This window comes from Girardinichthys multiradiatus, chromosome 3 (genome assembly GCF_021462225.1).
Source record: "Girardinichthys multiradiatus isolate DD_20200921_A chromosome 3, DD_fGirMul_XY1, whole genome shotgun sequence".
Lineage (NCBI taxonomy): Eukaryota > Metazoa > Chordata > Actinopteri > Cyprinodontiformes > Goodeidae > Girardinichthys > Girardinichthys multiradiatus.
In genome coordinates, this window is record NC_061796.1 from 28,666,528 (window position 1) to 28,691,916 (window position 25,389).

Genomic DNA, 25,389 nt, shown 5'->3' on the forward strand with positions numbered 1-25,389 from the left:
CATTCAGATATAAAAATATGGAGGAGTTTATCACTCCTTGGTCGGTGAAAAATCTTCTGCAGTAAGCAGTTCAGAGATTTCAGAACATTGATATTTTTGAAATTTCATCAACTATGACGAGGGAACGTTCAGGCCGTTTCAAGTGAGGTTCTCTTAAACATGTATGAGCCGTCAGTATCTTACCTTAGTTGATAACTCCCTGGAGCTAATGACAATCCGGATTTCTACCATCATAAAAGACTCTAGACTCAAAAACACTTGTTGGTGTTTATGCAAATGCTAGTTTAAGCAATATTTAAACTGTCCTGTTTGCATTAGATGGTTATTGACACAGACGTCTATGACCTGCTCATAATAATCAGGTCTGGCACGGCTGGACTTGTTGCACAGGTGGCATCACGCCACCACGCCGTAAGTCAGTGAGCTCCTGAGAGCGACCTGTTCTTTCACAAACGTTAGTAGAAGCAGTCTATGTGCGTGGATGCTGGATTTCATACACACGTGGCCATGAAAGTGATTGGTTCACCTGGGGCCTGTGAGCAGATACTTTTGGCAGTATAGTGTATCTTTTTAGTTATCAGCTTTTAGTTGTTTGCTTGTGTCGCTGAATGACTTTTAGCAAATTTCTTTACCCATCTTTTGAAATCAAGTTGACATTTTTTTAAAACACAAAAATGTCTTAGTTTGGATGTCTAATAAACAGGTTAATGTTTAAAATAGAATTATACATGGTTTCCTGCAAACTTGTTGTTTTGGAGCTACTTTCATCTGTCATGATGCACAACAGATGATCAAATCTCATATTCTAGTCAATAAAAACCCAAATACATGACCACACTCTTACTCCATTTTTAGGTTTCTGAATAGTTCGCTCAAATCAAATTCTGCCCCAAGTTGTTCTAAAGGCTGGAAAGAAGAGAGCATAACAGTATCTCCAAAGTACGCTGCGGCCCTCCCCCATCTTGTTATTGTGCTTCTCTGCCAGCCCTGTCGTCCATTGTGGGTCATTCCAGAGGACAACACAATGTGAGTCTCACACCACTAGATAGCACTGTTAGCTCACACTGATTAACATCACTGCGGTACTTCCACTTAAAACACAAACACAGCAGGAAGAAGGGCCTCGCGGCTGAAACATGACGAGTTCACAGGGTTTAGTACCAGGAGACATAAAATGCTTTTATTATTATGGATACAGAGGCAAAATGTTTGAGCTGACATTCTATGGCATTGAGTTATCACTGTTTTTTTTGTTTTTTTTTTATGTTTTGCTTATCAGATGCACAAAGTCAGAGGCAACAGGCATAGGTTACATGTCATGCAAACTAGATAAATAACTCTTTATGTGTACCTTTGCTATAAAGTTAATCATCCACTGGCAATAATGTAGTGCCTTTAGGTAAAAAAAGTAAAGAGGGAGAAAAATATACATACGGTATGTAAACAGTCAAAGAAATTGCACTTTTTTTGGCTCGTTATAAGAAGCCACACTACTGAAAGAGAGCACTGGAAAACAAAAACAAAAAAAAAACTAATTTACTGTCATACATTGTCTGGCCAAAGTATGCTCAGCTAAAAAAGGAGGCAAAATATGTAACTCTACAAAAATTAAAAGAGTAAAAATCATATACAACCATGTCAGTTATAAGGATATATTGGTCAGCTGTTTATACTGTTAAAAACGTCTGAATGGTAGCTTCTAAGTGTTATACTAAATGTACACTCTACTGCTGATGAAAGAAAAACAGGTCTACATACTGTACATTCACATAAAACTGAAGGCTTGTTAATCCAATGCTCCTAAGATGAGAACAATCTAATATGCTTTTGTACAGAAAGTCCTCAAATATTCACAAATTAACGAAGGGGGAAAAAAAACATAACTGGAGTACTTATATAGTCCTTATTAGAGGAGATATTGCTTTTAAAGACCACATGAGCTTGCTTTTACACATAAGACGACATGGCACTTCTACAGAGCGTTTTGGGGTAAATCGGTTCTTTCTATCCCTTTCCTCCTGGCACCCAACCACCCCAACCACCACCTCCGAGGACATTCTGATTGTCAGTGATCCGAAGCAAAGTGGGAAACACTCTCAAAGGCAGTCTGGAGTAAACAAAACTATCTCCCCCTTTTCCTTGGAAGCAATACTGAAAATAGTTCAACAATAAACATTCCTGTCATGGATATATTCTGTTCATTTCTATAGCAGACAACTATTTTTTTTTTTTCATTTAAAAAAAAAAATAAACTCTTTCTCAAAACCTCATTAGAAATTCTCTTGCAGCAATGCCAAAATTCCTATTGCTAAGCTCTTTCCACCCTCCCTTTTCCCTATTCACTGGTACATGGCAGACAGTCCTGTTAAAGCGAAGCAAAAAAAAAAAAAACCAAAAACCCTCACACTCTTTTTTTTTAGCTTTTAACTGGCTCACTTCTCCTTGTGCCATTTCCCAAAGGTGCAATGTGACTTTGAAAGCTTAACAAGTGAATGAGGGTTCAATTTTGACCTACTTAAGGGGAGCCCGGGCTACATTTGCGTTTTTCCCTCCCCGGGTGGCTTGTGAGCTCCTCGTCTCTTAGAAACTAGGGAGCTGAAAATGCCGAGTACCGGGCTGTACGTGTCCGCTTTCAACCTTCCGTGCAACACACGTCCTTTTAGTTTGTTTTTGCTTAAGGTGCCGAAGTGAGAGCATTTAAAGTGTATATATGTTTTTTTTTTAAAGTGTGTCTACTCAGCATACATACAGTCTTTAGTGTGCTTGATCATCCAGCACTAGTGCAAATTCATTTCAGCTGGTCTTTTCTCTTTTTTTTCCTTCATCCACGTCAGTGTGTCTCTGTCTCTTTCATCTCACGCTGCTCGGACAATAGTTGCCATAGTTTCATCCTTGGTGGGATGTCCTTCGAAGCGCAAAGTTCGGCACGCTGATGTATCAGCTTTTGTGTTTTTCTTAAATTTTAAGCCACATATCATTTTTCAAACCATCCCAGTTTTCTTCTTTTCTCCTTTTTCAGTGCAGTGACGTCAGTTTTAGTCCAGCTGTTCACTGCTGGGGCTGGTCCCTTATTGGAGAAGTTCCGCCCTACGTAAAGATAAAATCAACAAGTCAACAAGATGCTGAACAAGCTCCTGGATTCCACTATTCCTGAGTTGCATCCACAGACTTCAATATTTTATCTGGAGTTTATGGGAAGGTTTTAAAAAATGTAATTGAATAAATGTTTGAAGTTTGGCATGCCGAGCCTTTTCGACTCAATACTTTGTAGAACCACATTTCACTGCAATTACAGCTGCATATCTTTTGGGGTGTGTGTCTACCAGCTTTGCACATCTTGAGATTATGATTTCTGTCCTTTCATCTTTGCCCAGTGCTCACGCTCAGTCAGATCGGATGGAGAACATCTGCGGACACCAATTTTCTCAGGTTCTGCCACAGATTTGATTAAGGTCTGGACTTTAACTTAGCCATTCTAACATCTTATCAATTTTAACCAAACCTAAGAAACGTACCCCACAGCATGATGCTGCCACCGCAGTGTTTTACAGCTGGAATAGCATGTTCATATTAAAAATGTTGCTTTTTTTTCCAGGACTGACGTTTTCAGGTCCATCCCTTTCACCATCAACAAACGTCTCTGTCCCACATCATAATGCTGCCACCATCGTGTTTTACCTTGGGGAAACCTATTTATCTCTGGTCTGTCCTTCATGTTCCTTGTTCTTCATCATGCTGATTTTTCACTAATATTCTCTAATACACCTCTGAGGCCTTCAGCAGATTTATACTGACATTGAATTACACACAGGTGGACTCTGTTTACAATTTAGGTGACTTGTGAAGGCAGTTGGTTGAACATGATTTTATTTAGGGGCTGATTACCAATGCACGCCACAGCCCTATATAAAGTTAAGCATTACACTTTGTGCGGATTATCTATTTAAATTACTCAAAAATGCATTGTGACGTGGAAAATGTGTAAAAAGTAAAAGGGGATTGAATACTTTTGCAGGCAATGTACACAGGCTGATGCTCCACTTACCTATCTCTGTCTTTCAGTCCGTTTATGAATGCTGAAGGGTCAAAAGTAAATCGTTCAACCGTTTCCTCCTCTGTTCTCTGTTGCAGACCTCTCTCTCCCCTCGTTTTGTTTTCTCCTCCTCGTCCTCTTGTCTGCTCCGGCTGTTGATGGGCTGGAGTAAACAAGTATGAACAACTAGCTGCATAAGCAGAATTTATAAAAATACAAACGTTGCTCTGTTATATACATATATATATATATATATATATATAAAGACTTATTTCTCCATGTGGAAGGTATGCAGGTTCGTTAACTCACGCTGTGGGTGGCAGTGAGCGAGCTGGAGGTGTCCTGACTTTGGTGGTGGGGGTCACTGGTTATAACCGTCACCTCCACCCCCACTGACTGATCTGCAGGTCAAACAGCATTCTGCACGTTAGCGAAGGCAGGAACATCAACTTTTACAATTACATTTTAATTATATGTGTGCTTGTTTTTCTCTTTAGTTTCTGTCTGCTGGATGAAAGTGTGTGGTTTCATCGCTAATGGGGAAACTCGACGCCCGCTGGGTTCTTGGACACCAGCGGTGGATGACAGAAATAGGTAAATATTTCTGCAGGCTGCATTCTGTGGTTGGAAAACCACTTAGTTTTGGGCTGCTGGGTATGATACGGAAAGACAAGCCAAACATGAAGTCGGATGAGCGCACACATACGTTGCAGTCCACACAGATGTACAGCAAAACAAAAAAATGAAAATGCGCGAGGTTCAACCACAAACACCTACAGAAACAAAAACTAACACACACACTTGCTTCATGGACCTGACTTGATGTGGCTGTCGTCCCCACTGGCGCCGTCGCAGGACATGATCTGCGAGTCCTCTCCCTCCTCATCTCGGTCTCTCCCCCTCTCTATCCTCATTCGGATCTGTCGGTCTCTCACAAGCTCCCAGTTCCTGACGAGGAACACGTTGTGTTTCACCACAAAGCTCCTGGACCCGGCGCACAAGGAGGGAGACAGTTACCCCGTTGACGCTGAAATGAGTTTAGCAGCAGCTTATTTTGAAATCCATACCTCTCACTGCAGGTCAGAGGCTCCATGTCGAGGTGAGGGAACAGGCTGCTGATGTCTCCAGAGCTCTCCTCCTGTTTAGTAACATACAAGCATGAGGAGATGAGTGGAAGCAAAGTATTAAAACTGCACTGGAATAGAACAAGCTCAAGCCACAAAACCCACCACTATTTGCTGGAAAGATGGAGTCCTCTGCTTAAGACGACCTGTGTGAATCAGATGCACAGTAAGATCCCAATCTGACACACCAGACTTATCTGCATACTTGGTAAAGATGAGTAAAAAGCCTTGATATAATAGATTTTTTTATTGGAGCAGTATAGTCTCAAACCAGAAAATCAAATCCAACCTTTAATTTGAGGACACTTATTTTCTACAGAAAAAATAAAGCCAAAATCAGGAAATAATGCCACACAAGGGCAACCATATAAAATAAATGTAGCTAAAGCATTCTTAATTTATACTTCATAAAGTTGGAAACCTTAAAATCTATAATTTCCACCTATCCTGGGATATGAATATATAAACAGCCAAGGTGGGTCGAGAATAAAAAAAGAACGAGCATGTTGGAAAAGCACCTCATGTCCACTTTTAAGAATGGTGGAGGATCTGTGATGCTGTGGGCCTGTTTCTCTACCAAAGGCCCTACAGACCAAGTTTACATTACCACTCTGCACAGGTAGGAGGATGAAGTATAAATATGATACAACACAAGTTTTTTTTGCCCATCATCAAAATGGGAAAGACAAGAGAACACGCCATTCAAGTAAGACCGATCTGTGGTCTTCTTCAACGGTCAGGAAACTGCTACAAATGTAAATAGCTACTTTTCTGAAGAATTGAGCAAAAATGAAAAAATGGAATTGTAACAAACAAGGCTGGAGGAGTACTCAAGTTTATCCTGCTACCAGATACAGAAATTAGGATTGCCCTTTGGAAACATGCTTCGGTCAGATGAGACCTGATCTTTTTGACAAAAGACAAGCCAGATGGGTCTGGCATTAAAAAAAAGTCTAACTGTGAAAAAGCAGCACCTCTCCACTATTATGTATGCTGGATCTGTGATGCTGTGGGCCTGTTTCACTTCCAAAGGCCCTGGGAACCAAATTTATCTTGGCACTAGACACAGGGAGGAAAATAGGGTATAAATAGGATGCGACACAGATTCCCATTGTTTTAGTCACTTCTCAAAATGGGAAAGACAAGAGAACATGCCATTCAAGGAAGGCAGATGTGTAATTCTGATCTTCATAGGCCAGGAATCCAACAGCATAATGGCTACTAGCTTAAACTTGCCCATATACACAGTTAAAGCAGTAACTTTAAAACATCTGGAGTGATGACCAAGAAGAGGTAAAAAAGATCTCCAGAACTAATTGTTAGAAAATTGCAGCAGGTAGTGTCATCTTGTAGGCCCCAAGTTTCCATAACAATCATTTATTTTGGGGCTTTTGAGCAAATCTTAACCTGAGGTCACAATAGAAGTGGAGGGCGCTGTATTAAGTAAGAAATAAACTCACAATAACGCCGCTTCCTTTTCAGGGGAACAGCAGGTTGACTCTGAAGCTGTAGCAAAATCAGATGAGAATTACATCCAAGTTCTTAAAAACAACATTTTGCTTCAATTTTTCTTTCTACCTTCGTACCTGGTTATGTTGCCACTGCCACATCACATCATATGGTAGCTGGAAGTGAATTCGTTTCAGCCTCAAGTATTTTCCTAAGAAAGATTAAGGTAGTTCAGATGAGCGGGGGCGGCCAGAACGAGCCAGAACAGAGTGAAAAGATTAATCTGTGCTCACCAACGTGTATGGGAGCAGGTAAAAGGCTGTACTCATGCTCCCCTGGTGTGTACTCCAGACTCTCACTGCAGTTCGTCTTTGCAGGGAAGGGAGAACTGAGACAAACAGAATAAATTATTTTCATTTTAAAAAAAGGTGATTAAACATCTTATATATGAGGGTGTTTCTGGGTTCCATCAGCTCACTCTGTAGTTTTATAATCGTCAGAGTAAAGGCCTGCTCTCAGGTCATTCTTCCTGGGAGAACCATCGCTGTTCTCTTCCCTATGGGTGGCTACTGGTTGCGGTGGAGCCTCGTCGACATCTGATTGGCTTAGAAACTCAGAATGCGTGTCACAGTCAGGGATGTCCTTGGCAAAACTAAAAGGAAAGTGCAAACAGAGAGGTAGAGAGAACAGGAGGGTAAAGGAGAAAGAGAGAGAGAGATAGAGGGCACTGGTTTAGCACACAGTGCTGAAAACGATGGGTTAATATAACAGCAGCGAGTGGTTGTATTGAACAGTCCAGTCAACCAGCTCCGGTGTTCACCTCTGATGGCACGGAGAATCACCGTGTTTTCTCTTCCGCCCCCTCTTCCTCCGAGCCTGCGACTCAAAAACTGTGAACTGCTGCGATGTGTTGCATCCACCTCCCCTGTCTCCTCCTCCTCCTCCTCTTTTCTCTGGCACCGCGTCTTCTGCATCCCCTCCCACTTCTGGCACCAGGTCACCCGGCGACATGGATGGCGTTGCATGGGATGAGCGCGTGGGGGAGGACGCTGCAGAGGGCAGCGGATGCTTCCTGGGACGTCCTGGCCCTCTTTTGTTTTTCAACGCAGCGCAGTCTGGAGTTGGCAAGCTCCTCCGCTGCCCCTGGCTCCTTGAGTCACCTTGTAAACCTGCAGGGGGGGGAGGTGCACGAGTGGTGGAGAGGAAATAAGACAGATGTGATTGAGAGATTGAACCACCAGAAGGTGTGAGGTGAGGCCAGTCTGGGCTGAGTCATGTGGACGGACCACAGATTAGGTGAGTCACAACACTTCCTCTGACCAGATCACTTCTGGGAAATGCATTAAAAGTGATTTATGAGCTGCACACACAGAAAAAGATGATGTACACAAACACAGTGAGGCATGCATACCTTTTAGTCACACCGCCTAATGTTCTTATTCTGCTTTGTTTTGTTACATCAGGAACAAAAACAACCTTTTTCCATCACACACTCTCAGTGCCCCATTCCTGACCTCCCTCTGATCCCTTCATCAATCTCTCCTGAGGTCATCCATCTTTTTGTTCCATTTCCCTCAGCCCCTGACAAGACTGACCACTCTTTCCTTATTGAATTTTTCCAAGTCAAACAGGCCCGGCCAGCCCAGCGGGGAGGAGCATGGCAAGCTTTAAATAGCCAATCTGGTGGTTAACTAATGGGCAGCCCTGAGCTGGGACAACGTGCGGTACGGGAAGATTTTAAAGATGTTCTTGCAGCTTCACTTCAAGATATATTACAAGTCAGAAGTTCACAAACACTTATTAAAGTCATGAATGTCATTTTTGTTTCAGGCTTTTAATGATGGTGCAAGGAATATAAAACATACGTCTTTAACGGATTTTAAAAATAAGAACTGGGTGCACGTGTTTGAATTTAATGTGGATTTTAAAGATTTCACAGAGGTTCAAATATAAACATACACTTCAACTAATATTTGGTTAAATTTCTCAGGTTTTATCTTGACCACACAGTTTTTGTAGCCATCAGTAAGCTTCTGGCTGAATTCTGATTGAACGTTTGACAAAAAGTCTTGGCGAAATGGTATTCTTGGCAGTGACCTGGCTTTTAAGCATAATCCATTTATCTGGACTAAGAGTTGAGGACGGGTCCATTCCAGAAGCTTAATGTCAGCCTACTTTATCTAGTCTAAAACCAGTTTTGATGTCTGTCTGGGATGACTGTCCTGTTGTATCACCTACTTATGTCCAAGTTTCAACAACTTGTCCCAATCTGTCAACCTAAGATTGAAGAAAATTAGTTAAGTGGCTCACTAGGGCTAAATAGGCCTTGGGGACATTAGAAAAACATGACATTGCAATATAACTGTTGAATATAGATTATGTTGATTGTGATTAATCTACATGTTTGTCATTATTCCCTTTCTTTTTTATCAGGACAATCTCCCCAGTGTTCACTTTAAGCTTTCTGATCTTGGTTGCTAAAATCTATATCAGTTGTGGCCATAATGGGCAGGGAAAGCACATTAAAGTGGCCAAGCAATGCTTTGTGATTGCTTTATTGCACACATTAGTATTGTGATGATGACACTGTGCATCTCTAAGCAGGAACAACCCAGGCATCACCAAGGCTCAAATCTGATATGAAATTGGAAACTGTTGGAACACCAGTGTCACTTCTGGGGAAAGGCTTGATGGTGAAGCATAGTGGTGGCAGCACCATGCTGTGAGGCTGTTTCACTGCCAGTGGTACTGGTGCAGTGGACAAAGTGGATGGAATAACGAAGAAGGAACTGAACTCTTAATCATGAACACACACTTTGTTCAATGCACCAGTACCACTGACCGCTTAAGAGCCCCACAGTATGATGCAACCTCTACCATAGTTGACAATTGATAAAGATTTAAAAGCATCATTGTGATTCAAAACATATTTCTTGCCATTTTGGCTAAATAGCTCAATATTTGTCTCGTGGGTAGATGTAAACTTCATTTTAGCTTTAAACCTTTGATTTTGGAGCAAGACTGTCTTGCTCGGTCGATACCTTCTCACTCCAGGCTATGTAAAACCACCTTCATCATCGAGGGTGACAATAGTGTATCCAGCAGTTTGGAGTTTCATAATGGGTTTGAGCAATGGTGGTTTCTGGTTAATTCCTAAACATCCTAACCAATTCCCTTTCATCCAAGTGTCACATTCTGGGCCAGACTGTTGAAATCTGGATAGAATTAGTTGTTCCAACAAGACAATGATCCCAAAACAGTTTTTAATGGATAAAGCAAGCCAGGACTAAGCTTCTGGAATGGCCCCGACCTCAGCTCAATTGAAAAGCTGTGGACCCTTGTCAAAAGTCTTATCCATAATAATAATAATCATAATAATCATAATAATAATGTGATATTCATGCCCTTTGTCCGTGTATGTAAACCTTTGATCACCACTGTAATTTCTATAAAAAACATCTGACAGGAGTGGCTGCAGAGTGGCTGTGTGGGTGCCCTTGTACAGAAAGAGGACTCTACAGCCGGCTATAAAAAGAGAGGAGTCTGATTTCTCCTCATGAACCCTCCAGACATTGATGTGTGGCTCAACAACACCTGAGGAAAAGCAGGGCTGTCACTATATTGAGCACACGGCTGCTGGTTGGCGGAGTTACGTCTCCACACTGTGCAAATAACAAAATCTGTCACACTCTGCGAGCGAAAAGAGGCTCTCTGCGTAAACCCATTTTCTCAGCTAGCTGTCATTATTCAGCTGCTATTGTTATATTTCAATGGTCGCAGTCTCTGTTTTATCTGGATTGCTGTCAGCATTGAAAATAGATTCGCATTTACTGCCAGTGAAGCAACAACAGAAAACAGTTGTGGATTCAACAGTTTTCCAATCATTTAAGCATCCTCACCTCCTTCCCTCCTCTCTGTCCATGCTGGCTCGTCCCTCCTCCACGACTTTTCTCCACTTCCAGGGTTCCTGATGGCCAGTCCGCACCTAAGGCTCCTCCCCGCTGCTGACATGGCAGTGAACAGGTTGGTGTGTTTTGGGGCATACAGGTGTGAGTTCTCCACATTCTCTTCGCCATCCTCATCCTCTCCTTCTGAGGCAGTCAGTCTGCCCATGTGCTTCTCCCTGGAAAAGCCTCTCCAGCCAGGGTTTAGGGTTCCAAATCCTGGGCTTCCCAGACTCCCAAATGTTGCCCAGCTTTGACCCAAGCCGCCCCAGCCTCCTCCGAAGGAAGACAGGTGAGTAGAACCAAGCCCTAAAGAGGTTAGAGATGTGTTTTTGTACCTCTCTGCTGAAGAAGATGATGAAGAGGAGGTGGCAGCAGAGAAGGGAATGCTTCCATTTTGACGTAACCAGGGTGAATCTTTAGACAACATGCTTCCTGGTCCTTTTACCCCTTTCCTCCTTCCCTCTACTTGCCCAAAAATGAACCCTGATTGCGTCTTTGAACCGCCCAACAGCTCCCTATCCATTCCATCTTCCTCCTCCTCGTCCTGTAACTCCTCTTCAGTTTCCATGCTTCGCTCACAGTGCCGGTGTCGGTGTTTATGTTTGTGTTCGCTCCTCCCCCAGCCGTATGAAAGGCCAGAAACAAACCCTGAGCCCGCTCCTCTACTGCTAGCCCCTAAATCTCCTTCCACCTCTCCTCCTAAAGCTCCCTCTCTGAGCAACCTACTTCTACGCCTGTGGAATCTGGCTGGGTTCAGGAGGATGTGAGCGTGGTGGGGCTGATGGGGGGCGTACTGGTGAGGGGGTGGAAGCGGGAAGGAGCTGGGGAAGTGGTGGTAGAGCGATGGTGGTGCTTGTGGGTAGCTGCCATAAAAGCCCATGTTTTCAATTGTTTCCTGGAACTTTGAGGGGCAGCCGCACTGCCGGCGGTCCAGCTTCCTGTTACAATGGCAGGGATAGAAGGGCTGGGGGGGGAAGGAAGGAGCTACTGGAAAGGATGAAGGGTGCGGAGAGTAAAAGCCGTTCAGATTGATCCGGAAGATGTTGGACCGGTGGGAATGAGAGGAGGACTGATGCCGCCTTCCTCCGTCAAAGCTCTGCCCGAGTCCTGTCCTCGCCCAGCTCCGTCGTCCGATGTGGACCTCGTTGAACTGAGCAATCAAATCGTCCAGTTCAGCTAGGAACTCTGGGTCCTGCATGTGCATCTGTTGGTGCTTCTTCTTATGTTTGTTCTTTTGTCTCTTGAGTGCACCGTGTCCAAGGCAGCTGTAATAGTCTGAATGAGTGCACTTGTTGTGTCCCAGACAGGTGCACAGACAGGCGCAGGAAGAGGGGCAGTCGTAATCCCTGCGCCTGTGTCGGTGCCGGTCTCTGTGCCGCTCTGCTACGACTGAGCTGCTTATAATGCTTGAGTTTCTGGGCACATGAGAGAGGGGCGACGAGACTGGAGAGGGGTGGTCCACAAGAGATGGAGGTAGCCTTTGACCACCAAGAATCACCCCCGACCCCTGACCCATCCTCAGTATTCCTCGGGCTCCCCTCATCTCCCCTCGCTCTGAGACGCTGTTATTATCCGTTCCAATCCCACTGTCACTCGGCAGGGTCTCGTCACTGTGCGACTCGCTCCTGGGGGAGGGCGTGGCCTCCTTCAGGTGGCTCGGAGAGCCAGGTACGTGATGCATCTGAGGGGTGGCACCCGAGAGCTTACATGAAGACTGGTGGAAGGGAAACTGTCTCCCCTGACATGGACAGCTCTTTTTCACAAAGGGGGAGAGGGACGAGGAGGAAGTAGGACGTGGGGACGTACAAGAGGAGGATGGGGAAGGAAGGGAGAAATGGTGGGAAAAGAGGAGGGAGGATGTTGGTTCTGTGAGGCTGCCTTCGCTGTAAGGACTCTGGGCTCCACTGGAGTGGGTAAGTGACGGGGAAGGAAATGGGTGAGATGGAGCCTGTGGCTGGTTAGACGAGAAAAGAGATGCTTCAGGGGGACTAGTAAACAAAGACGATTGAGTGGAGGTCTGAGAGCTGGCGTTTATGTTCGCTGATTGGGACTTGGGCTTGCGTCCCCGCCTCTTGCCCATGTAAATGGTTCCTCTTTTGCTCACATTGATCTGAGGGCCCAGCTTGCTCCCGAATGAGGAGGACAGGGCCGAAAGGGTGTGAACTGTTGTAGCCTCAATCGATTTACACATTCTCAGCGAGGTTTTACCATGAGATGCCTCGCCTCCACGTCCCTCCTTCCCCACATAACCAGACATTATTACTTTGTGAAGTCTCCTCTTCTTTCTTCTCTTCATCTCATTAATCAGTCTTCTGATCTTTAGCTGCCGGTTCTCCCGTTCAGGAGGATGAAAGTCTTCGCTCCTTTCCTCGCGATTTGGGGGATTCAGTGCATCTTCACCCTGATCCTCTGGGAGGGGTCGTTTGGGGGGGCGCCCTCGCTTCTTAGGGCTGGAGTTGGACTGCAGTATCGGCACCAACACGGGGGCTTTCTTAGCTTTGTCACACCCTACAGAGGGATGCTCAGTGGAAAGATCGTTCGGTGATAGTCGCGGAGGAGGCTCATCCAAGCTGGAGCTGTGAGATTTTGGGCGGCCCCTCTTTCGGACTGAATCTGACATAGGGAGAGTTTGTTTTTGGGCTGCTGAAGACATTGGGGGAGGGCAGCTGGATAAGGAGCTTGAGGGTGCTGACTGTGACTCATCGCTCTGCTGAACAGTGGTCTTGGCAGGGAACAACTTCTTAGTGATCTGGGGGAAACTTAGCGATGGATTATGCAGGGAATCCAAAGTGGCTTCCTGATTTTCCGCTCTGTGGGCACGGTGTACCAGCTTGGTCCAGCTGGGCCTTCTAGCTTTACGTTTCTTGAGCGGTCGGCTGTCCTGCTCCCGGGGAGAAGAGGGGGGAGAAACGGGAATGTGGGAGAAAGATGGGGGCAGCGGGGGAGGAGCAGAAGACGTAGAGAGGGGTGGAGATACTGCCGAATGTCTCGAAACGTCTTGTTCTTTTGATTTACTGGAATCACCTGTTGTTACAGGCTCGCCTTGTTTAGCAAGCCTACAGCTGTCAACTGTCTTTTCTTTCTCCTCTAGTCTGACTGGGGTCACTTTTTTACAGCCTTTATCTAATTTAGCAGTCCCAACTGTTTCACCACATTTTGCATTAATATCTTCTGTTCTCAGTCTGTCAGGGCTTAGCTTATCTCCCTTTCCTGTCTCATTCTTTATGTTATCTCTCCATAATTCATCAGTTCTGTGTTTCTGATCCTTTTCTTTGTCATGTCTTAATTTCCCATCCTTCCCCTTCTTCTTTTTCTTCACCTCACCCTTTCTTTTTTCTCTCTCTGCTTCTGATCTATCTCTCTTTGATTTTTTATCTCTCCGTCTCTCCTTCTTGGCTTTCTTCTCTTTCTCTCTCTTATTATGTATCAGTGGCTGTGGAGAGGGATCGCGACCCTCTGACTGGGCAGAGGAAGGATCCACAGAGGGGGAAGACTGTGATTTGGGGGTGACTTGATGACAGGAAGGAAAGTCTGGCTTAGTCTTACTGGAAAGCTCTTTATGGGAGCCAGAAGACACCAGAGGCCTTGCTGGGGTCTCTGTGGAAGAAGCAGAAGAGGAACCACTGTGTTTTCCAGCTTTGCTTTTTGACGAGGATGAAGTGCCAAGGATATTTGAAGAGCTCCTCCCATTCGATAGTTCCTTCTGTTTTGCTGTCAGAACCAAACCATTGTGTTTCTTGGAGCTATTCCCTTTATTCCTGGTTTCTGAAGTGGAGACTGTCTGCTTGCTTGGTGTGGACGGAGTGGCTGAAGCTGTCTGGTCTGCTGTGGGAGAACTGGGTTTATTTCCTGAAGAAACGGACTGTCCATTGACACTTGGAAGCTTGTCTTTCTTCACTTTTTCTATTGAGCCATTTGAATTCTCATCTGTCTTATCGGCCAGCGAGATGGGAACCTGGGGAATGCAAAAATACAATTTCTGTCACAGACAGTAATAACTTTGATATTTACTACTTACAGTGCACACATCCCTGTTAAAATACTATGTTTTGTGTAGTATCAAAAAGACCATGTTAAATTATCCTGATTTACAACTGATTTTATAACTGATTTACAAACTAAAGTGTAAGGAGGGAAACTGAAAACAGACAGACGGACGGACGGACGGACGGACGCATCCAGTTTCACTGTTTCCTTAACTGACAGGAGTGGGCCGAGGTTGGGTATTCTGCACCTGTAGCTCATCTGCTTTAAGGCTCTAGATGGTATTCTGCTCACTGGATATTTTCTCTGTTTCGGACCAGTACATGTAAACCCGAAAGATGGTTTTGAAAACAAATCCTAGTAAAAAGTTTGTTTCTGAAACACTCTCTATCTTTCTGGCACCAACAACCAGGCAATGTTCAAAGTCACATAAAGACACCTTATTGTGTCATATTTTATGTACCAAAAACTCGACATTATAACAGGGGCGTGTAACCCAAAAAGATTCTGCATCAAAATAGAGTACACTGATAAAATGGGTCAAACTGGTAGAAAAAAAGGACACAGAGGAAAAGGAGAGCCAGGTGATGGAAACAGGAATGGGGACAAGGAAAGGAGAAATGCGACGGTGGAGAAACATAGTGGGACAAGGACAGAGGGGGGAGTGAAAGATAAATGAGAGTGCTTAGAGAAAAGAGGGATGTAAAAATAGAAAAGAGCTACGGAAATAGAGGGCCAGGCAGAGACTGAAAGAGAGAGAGAAAACATTGCTATTGGTAGCTATAAATTGCCACTAATACTGATGAGAAGGCTTGACATTTTATACTCGTTCTGTAATTTTGGTATGCTGCTGCTGCTCGAGTGGCGTTTGAGTAGCTAAAGCTATGAGCTTTCCCTTGGGTGATTAAGGACTGATGGACCGATGTCTGTAATAACTCCAACTGGCTGCTGTCCTGTCAGCTTATTTTAGGTCTGTTAATTGTAATCTGATGCTTAGGTTTCAGTTCTGAGACAATACTTTATTTCACACCTGAGCTGAAATTCTTGGAACCTTTTCACCATTTTAGTGCATGTGTGAATCTGCTGGTTAACTCTGAAAACTAACACAGAGAAACTACAACATGTGGCTCTTTAATAATGGATGAAAACCCTCAGTCACTGCAAGTTTGGGTTGTTTTTCCTTCTATTTAAAGCTAACTTCACTGAGCACCAGATTTACTGCCTGCAGGTAGGAGGTTGTATGAGTGTCCTACCTGTTTGCTGGTCTTGGTCCCTTGGCTGGATATGTTAGGGACTGAAGCAGGGGTAGACACTGAAGTTAATGTCGAGGATAACGACAAAGGCTGCGACGACGAGGATGATAATGACTTTGCAAGCAGCAGTGAAGCAGCAGATGCAGTTTTTTTGGATGTGGCCTGGACGGCATCCAAGCCCGAGCGCTGCTCTCTGTTTGCCTCGTCTGGGGCTGGGCTGCTTTTGTTCTGTTGGACCGCTCTTCCCTCTCCATCTGCCCTCGGCAGAGCCCCCTTGCCTTGTCTCTGATACGTCCTGATAGTGGGCTTGCACACGTAGCTCTCCAGAATCTTGGGCGGCTTTTTGGTGCGCTTGGCCTGGAGTCCAATCCGGACCCGTACGTTCCCCTCGGGGCAGTTTGATTCCCTGCCAGAGAGCTGGAGCTCCTGCTGCCCTCCGCAGCGCCCCTCGATAAGCAGCTCCAGCACTGCTCCCTTGTCTCCTTCCCTTTTTCCTCCTGCTCCTCTTTTCTCCTCCTCTTTTTTCCCAACATTGAAACTCTCTCCCTCACCTCTCTTCTTTTTCTCTGCTGCTTGGTCCTGCTTAGAGTCTTCAGGCGCAGACATGGAGCCCAGAGTGGAGGTGGTGGCTGGAGGGGTCCCCCCCTTCACTCTCTGGTCCATCAGAGAAGTCAGGGGGGAGAAGCAGTCTGCTCCGGAGTTCCCAGTATAACACCTTCAAATGAGGCCAGTAGGACTGTTGGGGTCAAATGTGAAGAGCAGACTGCAGGTGTAGACCGCAAAGTTTAGCAAAACAGATCCCTTAACTGTTCGAGGGCAGCTTAGTGCCGTCATCCAGCGAAGGAATATCTCTTTCTTGTCCTTCAGACTTGAGCTGGGTAAATATGAATCTAAGAGAAAGAGTATAAGAAAAAAACAGAGAGAGAGAGAGAGAAAGAGAGAGAGAGAGGCCAGAGATTAGTCATTTTAGTGAGCTCAGATGCTGAATCGCAACGGCACAAGAATTGAGGGGGAAAGTCCCCTTCCTGCAGGCAGCTGCAGCGAGGTGCTAAAGTCTGTGTCCACAGAGATGATCTCATCATACAGAAAACCCAGGAGGCCAATCAGATTCCCAGAATGTCAGCTCTAACTGGAAGACTTACTCACAAACCCACCAAAACAGCCTCAGTCTGCAGCTACAGTGAATTACAAAAGTACTTTTATATCAACTTTTACATTTTCTATCATGTTAATTTGACACTAAAATTTCATGTGACAGATCAACACAAAAAGGAGCATAATTCTGAACTGGAAGGAAAACGAGGCAAAGTTTTTTAAAATGAAAAATCTTATACGTAAGGAGTGTATTTGTATAATTTACTCTGATGTGCCTAAATAAAATCCAGTGCAACTAATTTTCTTTTTGGATATGTCTCCACCAGCTTTGGATATCTAGAGATCAGAAAGTGAACCTCCAGCCCTGTCTCAAGTCTTTTTCAGCATCTAACAGGTTTTCTTCCACCGTTCCCCTGTTTTTAGCTTCATCCATCTTCCCATCAGCTCTACCAAACTGTGTCCCTGCTGAAAAAAAAAGAGCATCTCCACCGCATGATGCTGCCACCACCACATTTTACAGTGTGGATGTAATTTTACTGAGCTTTTATGGTTCTGTGGAAGCTGTGATCTGGTTCTGTAAGTGGATGAGTCTAAAGGGGTTACTAAGACATCCCTCCCTCCCACCAAGTCTTCCAGTAGGATCAGATTTCAAAGCATTTCAGGGTTGATGTTGACATCACCATGTTTCACTGCAGGGATGGTGCATTCAGGGTGGTGCTGGTTGCCCAGTAATGTTCTCTAACCAACCTCTGATGCCTTCACATAACAGCTGTGTTTATACTGAGATTAAAGTCCACACAGGTGGCATGTATTAACTAATTAGGTGATCTCTGGAGGACGTTGGTTGCACCTTCAAAGTTTAGAGGGATGAATATGAATACACGCCACAGATTTGTACTTGTGAAAACATTTTGAAAAACATGTATGATTTTCCTTCTAATTCACAACTAGTGCCACTTTGTGTTGACCTTGTGGTTTTTAGTATAACAATGGCCACCAGTGGGCTTTACATGGACACACTTTACCAGTGTATTATTTTACTTAGTACCCCTACACATAGCCCATTCTAAAATGACCAAACCCTAACACTCAGTAGTAGTTGTGAAGTGCCTTGAGACGAAATGTGTTGTGAATTGGCGCTATATAAATAAAACTGAATTGAATTGAGTCAATCACATAAACTCAAATAAAATACACAGAGGTTTGTGGCTGTCACGTGACAAAATACTTCTGCAAGGCACTGTACCTACAGATCTGGAAGGCAGTCAGCATGCCCTGAACCTGCATACTTCAGCTCTGTTATGTTCCTCTCCCTAAATCAGAGAATCAATCAATCACCTCCTGATTTATTTGAACACTTGATCCAGTCTCCTCCTCTCTTCTTCCCAGTGTCTTTGCCTTCTGTTCTCAGCTACTCCCACAGCCACCTCTCCACGTACCCTTCCCTTCACTGTAGTCTCTTTTCTTTTTAACCCCCACCTCCTCCTTTTCATGTTTAACAGTAAGCTGTTTTAATGCATTTTCTATTACTCCTATTCACTTATGTTCCCTCTCTGCAGACCACACAGAAAAACAGTCAACCCGAAAACTGTATCGTTGTTAATCAGAACCATATTTCTACCCTCCGAGCTGTTCTTTCTGTTTTTCCCTCCTTTCCAGCCTAAATCCTCCCATTCACGAAGCAAACCATTTCCCTTCTCCCTCCCTCCTTTCAGTAGTGGTAACACAAATCCGTAGGAAAGGGTAAAACTTATTTTTGGGAAGGAGTGCAAATTCCTCCTCCTCCCATTGCTTCCTCTAAGTCAAGTAAAGCTTTTCATTGACCCCATTGTAAATGGACTTTTAATGTGACATTACACCAGAGAAACGCCCTAAAAATAACAATCCGCTCACCAGAAAAAAACTTTCACTCTCACTCGTGCTGCGTCCAGGACTTTTTTTCAACTAAAAAGGTTTGAAAAGAAAAGCGACATCCGTCATTGAGCTCCCCTCATTAGTCTCCATCTCTCACCAAGGGACACACTCGTCCATTTTCTAATAAAACACACACCGCCAAGCATTCTTGCGGCTCTCTCTCCTTCTCTCTCATGAGGACCACTTATGAAATAGCTCATCTGTCTCTCAACAACACATTGAATTGCTCCCTTAAACCTTTGAGAGCATCTTAGTTTAATGTTTTCATTTAGGAGCTCAGTAGACCATCTTTCCTGCCTCTGGGTCCTGAGTCCAAACACACACAGGAACTCTTTTCTTGAATCACACAAATCGACATCTGTTCCAGTAACTTCTCTTATGTAACAGTATTGGAAAACATGTTCAAGGCCAGTCCTACTTACAATAAAATCAAACTAGTACAGACGTGGATGGTAGCTTTCTTAAAGATGCTATCCAAGGGTGCCAATTTGTTTTCCACTAACAAATGCATACTGACATTAAAACACAGCTGAGTGATAAAGTCTAGATTTCCACTCCAAGTGTTTCACAAAATACAAAGTTGTAACAATGGGCTGAAGAAGAAAATACTGCCAATTCTGCTTTGTGTGTATTTGATGACATCACATAAGGCGCAAAAATCAATCTGATTAGCCAGCATTGGTAAATATTATGGCGGACAAGCGACTTTTGACAAACTGTGACACAGATTTTAAAGCACTGAAGTTGCATTAAGTTAAAAAAATAATAACTGTACAAGCTCGACCCAGAATTTGACTCTGATGACCCCCCAAAACCTTTGGGAGCCCTACCCACACAAGTATTTCTTTGCACATAGAAATGACAATAGCTTGATAGTTCTATATACATAACCTATTTTAGGCTTTTCTAAATGGAAAAATTCTTTCTGTCTTTCATAAACACGGCAAATGTCTTCACCCATTCATAAAAGTGACCCAGAACATCGTAGTAACTGCACTACTGAATTCTGTAATGTAACAGTCACTAAAATCCACCAAAAATAAAGAAGAAGGCAGGGAGCATGCGTGTAACGCTTGCTGTTGTTGATGTGCTAGGAGTTGTGGGTTAGGTTAAACCTAAGGCATTGTTTTCAAAAATGAGGGCAAAAATCCAACACCTCACAGAGACTGCTTGCACTTATTTGGAAATAAAACATGTCACCTGAAAAACATACATTTGTTGAATATAACAACTCTTTTCTGGGCCCCCAAACTTTGGAGACCTGGGCTATTGCCCTGGTGAGCCCTTGCTACAGTCTGGGCTAAATTTATATCACTCGCATCGCCTCGTAGTCTGGCAAAGTGTTACTCACTTTGCCAGACTAGAGGCACTGCATCCAGTCTGAATTCATACTTTAATTTTCTCCTTCTGTCAACTGAACAATAGGAGTTTTTTCTGACTTCTCTCGCTGGTGTTGACTGGATTTATAGTGATGGTGCCAGCTAAAGTGCAGGTCAATGCATGCTGGGGCTAACTGATAGATCGGGGCTTATTAAAAGTCAGAAGTAGTGAGGGATGCAGCAGCTCTGCAGGACGCATCATTGGTAGTTACCTTGACCTTTATTGTTGCCATATTTTCCAGAAATCTGCTTAGTTTTCTTTGCTGCAGCCATTCTGACAAGAGGTTAACATCTTTGAAGGTAGGTAAGGCTGGCTATTAGCATTAGGGTAAACCACAGCGTAAAGTCTTTCTAAAGAGATGCTAGAGAAAGTGCTAGAGTGAAAAGAGATTTCTGTGACTGTATGGAGCACAGAGTAACTGTCTGTTCCCTCACCTGTTGCTGTGCACTGCCAATGCGCTAGCTGAAAGAAGGCCTATACACTTTTCCCTCACTTTAGCACCTACAATTCAATAACAATACTTTGTGGCATTAATTAAAATGACAGTAAGTGACAATAAAAAGTGTCATCCTGGTGTTTCATTTGCTATAAATCTATCAGTCCATAAAGTCAGAGTCCCCCAAACACAAATACTGCTCTAAAACCAAAGCTCATCCATAATTAATTACACTACTTCAGTACAAAACCTGCATTAAGTAGTGTGATTGTACTGTTAAACAGCTCACAAAAGCTGCATTTAATCATATTTTCAAAAGTATTTGTAATTATTGATGCTCTCATGGATGCCACAATGGGAAAAACTATTTCAACTATTAAAAACTATTTCAAACAGCAAAAATAACAAACCTTTTATCGTTAGTTTTGGGTTTGCAAACATCAATAATTAGAGTTTAGTATTCTCACAAAAATAACAGTTCTCTTGTCTAAACATTTTGTTAACTAATTAACCATTTAATATCAGCTAGTTATACTTTTAGTGTTACTCTGTAAACAGCATAGCTGCAAAAAGGTCTAATATTCTCTGCTATAATTACTTCAAAAATTAAATGTAATGACAGTTTATTCTATATTTGTAACTGTTTATGTATTAAAATCCAAATAACTAATAATTACATGTTATAGAGAACACTGTTGTCATAAAGTTATATATGATACACTAGGAATCTTAGATCTATTTGAAGGAAAAGTTAGAACAAAAACAAGGAAATTGCAAATGCGGGCTCTCATCAGTTCAGTTGCCTTCTGTGATGTCACCAGAGGCATGTGAATATGGAAGCTTGATTATAGGAGGGTGGATTTTATCTTGAAAAAAATCATTATTTATAACAAAATAGCAAAACAAACACTATCTGACCATGAAATGTTATTCTATGGGTGACAAAGTAGATCTAAAGTCAGTCTAGCTGATTTTACCAAAAAGTCTGGGTAATAGCTTTAAATAAACACTTTTCTGAAACAGCCGTAGTGAAAAGTGACGACAGAAGACGATGAGTGGCAAGTTTTCAAACCTGAAATGGTAAGCCCATTCAAGATCAGTGAAAGAGCATACTAATAGCTCCTTACGCTCTCCAGAGCCATACCTCTCATACATAACTCAAAATTATTCTAGGATTAGAGCAGAAGCTATTCCCAGTGACAGGATGATGGGTAGACTTGACACCGTAAGTCAGTGTGGTTCCCCCGGAGAGGGACGATTAAATCATGATAATGGCCCTCCATCTTTCCAGCAGCATCATGATCACCATCCTGTGACAGTGTTATCATTGAGGACCACAACAGCCGCTAGCATCTGCCCGACAACAGCGGGACACCAGCTGGAAACTGGGCTCCAGTGTTGGCAACTCAAGCTATTGAACCGTTAAGCCTCGCCGTCAGTCGGTCAGTGACCACCTCCTCGCAGTCCTACTTCACAGGGAAGGAGTGGAACTTACAAGGACGGGCCATGAGGCAGAGGCTACCCATTACAAATGTGTTGCCGCCCCCCACCTGCCAGACGGTCGTAGATGCATATATTTTTTGATTAATATGAACCAAAATAGGAGAGTACATGGTTAATTTATTTATTTATTGGCTTGTCTCTGTTTGTGTCATTCACAGCATGCTTCTCATTCCTGTCCTTGCCCCCCTAATATAAGGAGACAGCATAATAAAATTCCTGAAATTACATTCTGGCTCTAGCTTTTACGGTGCCCGAAAAGATTATCAGTGGTCCCCATCTGGAACCCCATTTCAAAACCTTCTGGAGGCACCCTTGCTGGGAAGTATTGTGCCTTGCAAAAGTATTTATACCCCTTGAACATTTTTTACATTTTGTCACATTACAATTATACACTTCAATGTATTTTATTGGGATTTTATATGATGGATTAGCACTTAGCAGAAGAAAAATGATGCAAGGTTTGCAATTTTTGTTTTTAGTAAAAATGTCCAAAGTGTGGTGTGCATATGTAGCTGCCCTCCTGGGTCAATAGTTTGTAGAACCCCAGTTCACTGCACGTACAGCTGCAGATCTTTTGTGGAATGTCTCTGCCAGCTTTGTATATCTAGAAACTGAAATATTTGCCCATCCTTCCTTGCAAAATAGCTCAGACACTGTCAGTTTGACAGGAGATCATCTGTGAACGCCAGTTTTTAAATCTTGGAATCAATTATCAATTGGATTTAGGTCTGAAGTTTGACTAGGGGATTCTAACACATGAAAAGGCTTTGATCTAAGCCAGCTTTTTGTAGCTATGTTTGCTGTCCTGCTGGAAGGTGAAGCTCCACCTCAGTTCCAAGTCTTTTTCAGCCTATAGCAGATTTTCTTTCAGCAATATCGTGTATTTAACTACATTCATCTTCCCATAAATTCTGACCAGTTTACATTCTACTGCTAAAGAAAAGCATCCCCACAGCATGATACTGCCACCACCATGTTTCTGTGTGGAAAGTGTCTTCACTGTGATGTGTAGTGTTAATTTGGCTGCCAGAGTCAGTATAACTGTATGTAGGCCAAAACATTAAATTATTTATCTTATCAGAGCACCTTCTTTCACATGTTTGCTGTGTCCTCTAAATGGCCTGGCTTCTTCTGGCTTTCTTTCAACTATGCCTTTCTTCTTCCTACTCTTCCATAAAGGCCATATTTGTGGAGTGCATGACAAATAATTGTCCTGTCAGGAGTTTCTCCCCCTTGAGCTATAGATTTCTGCAGCTTCTCCAAAGTCACTTCTTGGCTGCTTCCCTGCCCAACCTGTCAGTTTAGGTGGATGACCATGTCTTGGCAGATTTGCACTTGGGCAATTCAGTTTCAATTGAGATAGCGCATTGAACAGAGCTGTGTGAGATGTTTAGAGACACTGGGATACTGTCTTATATCCTTATTCTGCTTTAAACTTCTCCATAGCTTTATCCTTGACCTGTTTGCTCAGTTCATTGGTCTTGACGATGCTGTTTGTTCACTACTTGTCTCTAACAAACCTCTCATTCCTTCACAGACTACCTGTATTTATACTGAGATTACATTGCACAGGTGGTTTATTTACTCATTACTTCTGAAGGCAATTGATTGCACTGATTTTGATTTAGGGTTATCAGAGCAAAGGGGTCTGAATACATATGCACACCACACTTTTCTCATTTTATTATTTATTAAAAACCAGGTACACTCTCCTTCCACTTCACAATTTTGCCACACATAAAACCCCTGTAAAGCAAACTGAAGTTTGTGGTTGACAGAACAAGGAAAAAGTTCAAGGAGTGTGATTACTTTTGCAATCCTCTGTATCGCAGCTCCTCGCACATACATACCCACCCAGTTAGAAGTGTGTTGATTGAACATTATGTACTCAGGTCGCAGTTGTGTCGGCTGACTGATGTTGCTACTGTAGATACAGTGGAGCTTTGCCTCCTCTAAAAATGACTTTGCGCACCATCCGCTTGATGCTGGCGCACTTGCAAATGAAACACACGTGTTGTTGTTGCTCCGCTCCCTCCGTTATTACATATGACGCGTTTGAGCGTCTTAATAAAAACACACAACAACAAAAAAAAAAACCACATGCACAGCAAGCCAGCTAAAAACTCAACATGGAAGTAGAAGAGGGTGCATGGCATCAAAACGCGCCTGCTGATGTGGATCAGTCCCGAGAGACCCCCACCCCCCACTGCCCCTGTCCTCTGCCAGTCCCCCTGCTGGTGTCAGCAACATTGAAATAAGAAAAATATCACCGCGCAAGGAGAACAGAGGAAGGAGGTGGTGGGGGATGACACGCTCAGCAACAAGGGATAAAATTAGCGCAAAGCGGATGCACCGAATTTGAGCTCGGTCATGATGAATAGGCCTGCGCACATTAATACGGACTGCCACGACAATCTGTAATACGGCTACGTAGCTACTTACCCAGAGAGCGCGTCCCAGAGCCAACTGCGTTCAAGGCAAAAGGAGCTGAAGGTGTTGCTGTCCTGCTCTCCTCTCCTATCGGCTCCAACAGCGAGCACTAAGCCGCCTCTGGTTCATTAGATTGTAGCTCCGATTATATAACTAAGGCTGGTTAAAAACATAAAAACACCCCCCGAAATGCGAGTTTGATTCCCAGCAGAGCGCGGAGCCCTCCGTGCAACAACATCGGCGCGGGTGTTCCTCATAATCCGTACAGTCGACGGAATCTCCGCCGGAGCGTCTCCGCAGCTAGGTGGCGTACTGGTTACACCCACTGGAGCTTATTTTGCCCACTTCTCGCGCAGGGAAAGTTGCATCGCTCCCGCCAGTTCTCATGGTTCACGGCGCTCTGATGTACGTGTATGTGCACACAAGCAGGCAAGGCAATGAGGATGAGGAGGGGGGCGGGCTGAAGGCTGCAGCTCTCTTGTGCTTATGTGCGTGTGCGGTTGGATGTGCGGGAATGCAACTGCGTAGCCATTTTCATGTGGCCAGAGCAGAAGATAAAACGGCGAACTAAGCCTAGGATCTCACTGCGGTTCAAAACAGGCGATCAGGGGAGGGTTATTTAGTCTCCTAATAAAATGGCGACGACTTGGCTGAAGTGAGCTGCTGTCAGGGTTTTTTATTTTTTCTTCTTCTTTTCGGCGGTGAGCAGCTCAGGAGTTGCAGAGTGCGTCATGAGAGATCGGGAGTTCACCACACACACTGCTGGGGGAGGCAGACAGGATATTAACATTCATTAAAAAAGTTTAACTGAGGACTTTTTATCGTGCATCAGTTAAACAGA

General features: G+C 43.7%; 1 protein-coding gene across 2 annotated transcripts; it reads right to left on the reverse strand.

Annotated features, from left to right (window-relative positions):
- Nucleotides 1-1,153: 1,153 nt before the first annotated feature.
- On the reverse strand, nt 1,154-25,265 carry LOC124865811 (histone-lysine N-methyltransferase ASH1L-like). 2 transcript variants are annotated; one of them, XM_047361252.1, is made up of 13 exons: nt 24,561-25,244; nt 15,791-16,680; nt 10,506-14,508; nt 7,427-7,775; nt 7,085-7,258; nt 6,900-6,994; nt 6,744-6,817; nt 6,618-6,663; nt 5,263-5,303; nt 5,101-5,171; nt 4,343-5,017; nt 4,046-4,196; nt 1,154-3,087 (listed from the first exon to the last, which is right to left on the reverse strand). In XM_047361252.1, the coding sequence occupies exons 2-11, from the start codon at nt 16,451-16,453 to the stop codon at nt 4,840-4,842; spliced, it is 5,694 nt and encodes a 1,897-aa protein (XP_047217208.1). In that variant the 5' UTR covers nt 16,454-16,680; nt 24,561-25,244; the 3' UTR covers nt 1,154-3,087; nt 4,046-4,196; nt 4,343-4,839. The 2 variants fall into 2 exon arrangements, with proteins under 2 accessions (XP_047217208.1, XP_047217209.1); XM_047361253.1 differs by lacking the exons at nt 1,154-3,087; nt 4,046-4,196; nt 4,343-5,017; ... (3 more) ...; nt 6,744-6,817; nt 6,900-6,994 and having other exon boundaries at nt 7,210-7,351; nt 24,561-25,265.
- Nucleotides 25,266-25,389: the final 124 nt, after the last annotated feature.

Excerpts from the sequence above, each read along its gene's own strand:
- LOC124865811 (XM_047361252.1), bottom strand. The coding sequence starts at position 16,453 with ATGGACCAGAGAGTGAAGGGGGGGACCCCTCCAGCCACCACCTCCACT. Across the intron at positions 5,304-6,617 it reads GAAAAGGAAGCGGCGTTATT|GTCGTCTTAAGCAGAGGACT; the intron begins GTGAGTTTATTT and ends TGATTCACACAG. Across the intron at positions 5,172-5,262 it reads CATCTTTCCAGCAAATAGTG|GAGGAGAGCTCTGGAGACAT; the intron begins GTGGGTTTTGTG and ends GTTACTAAACAG.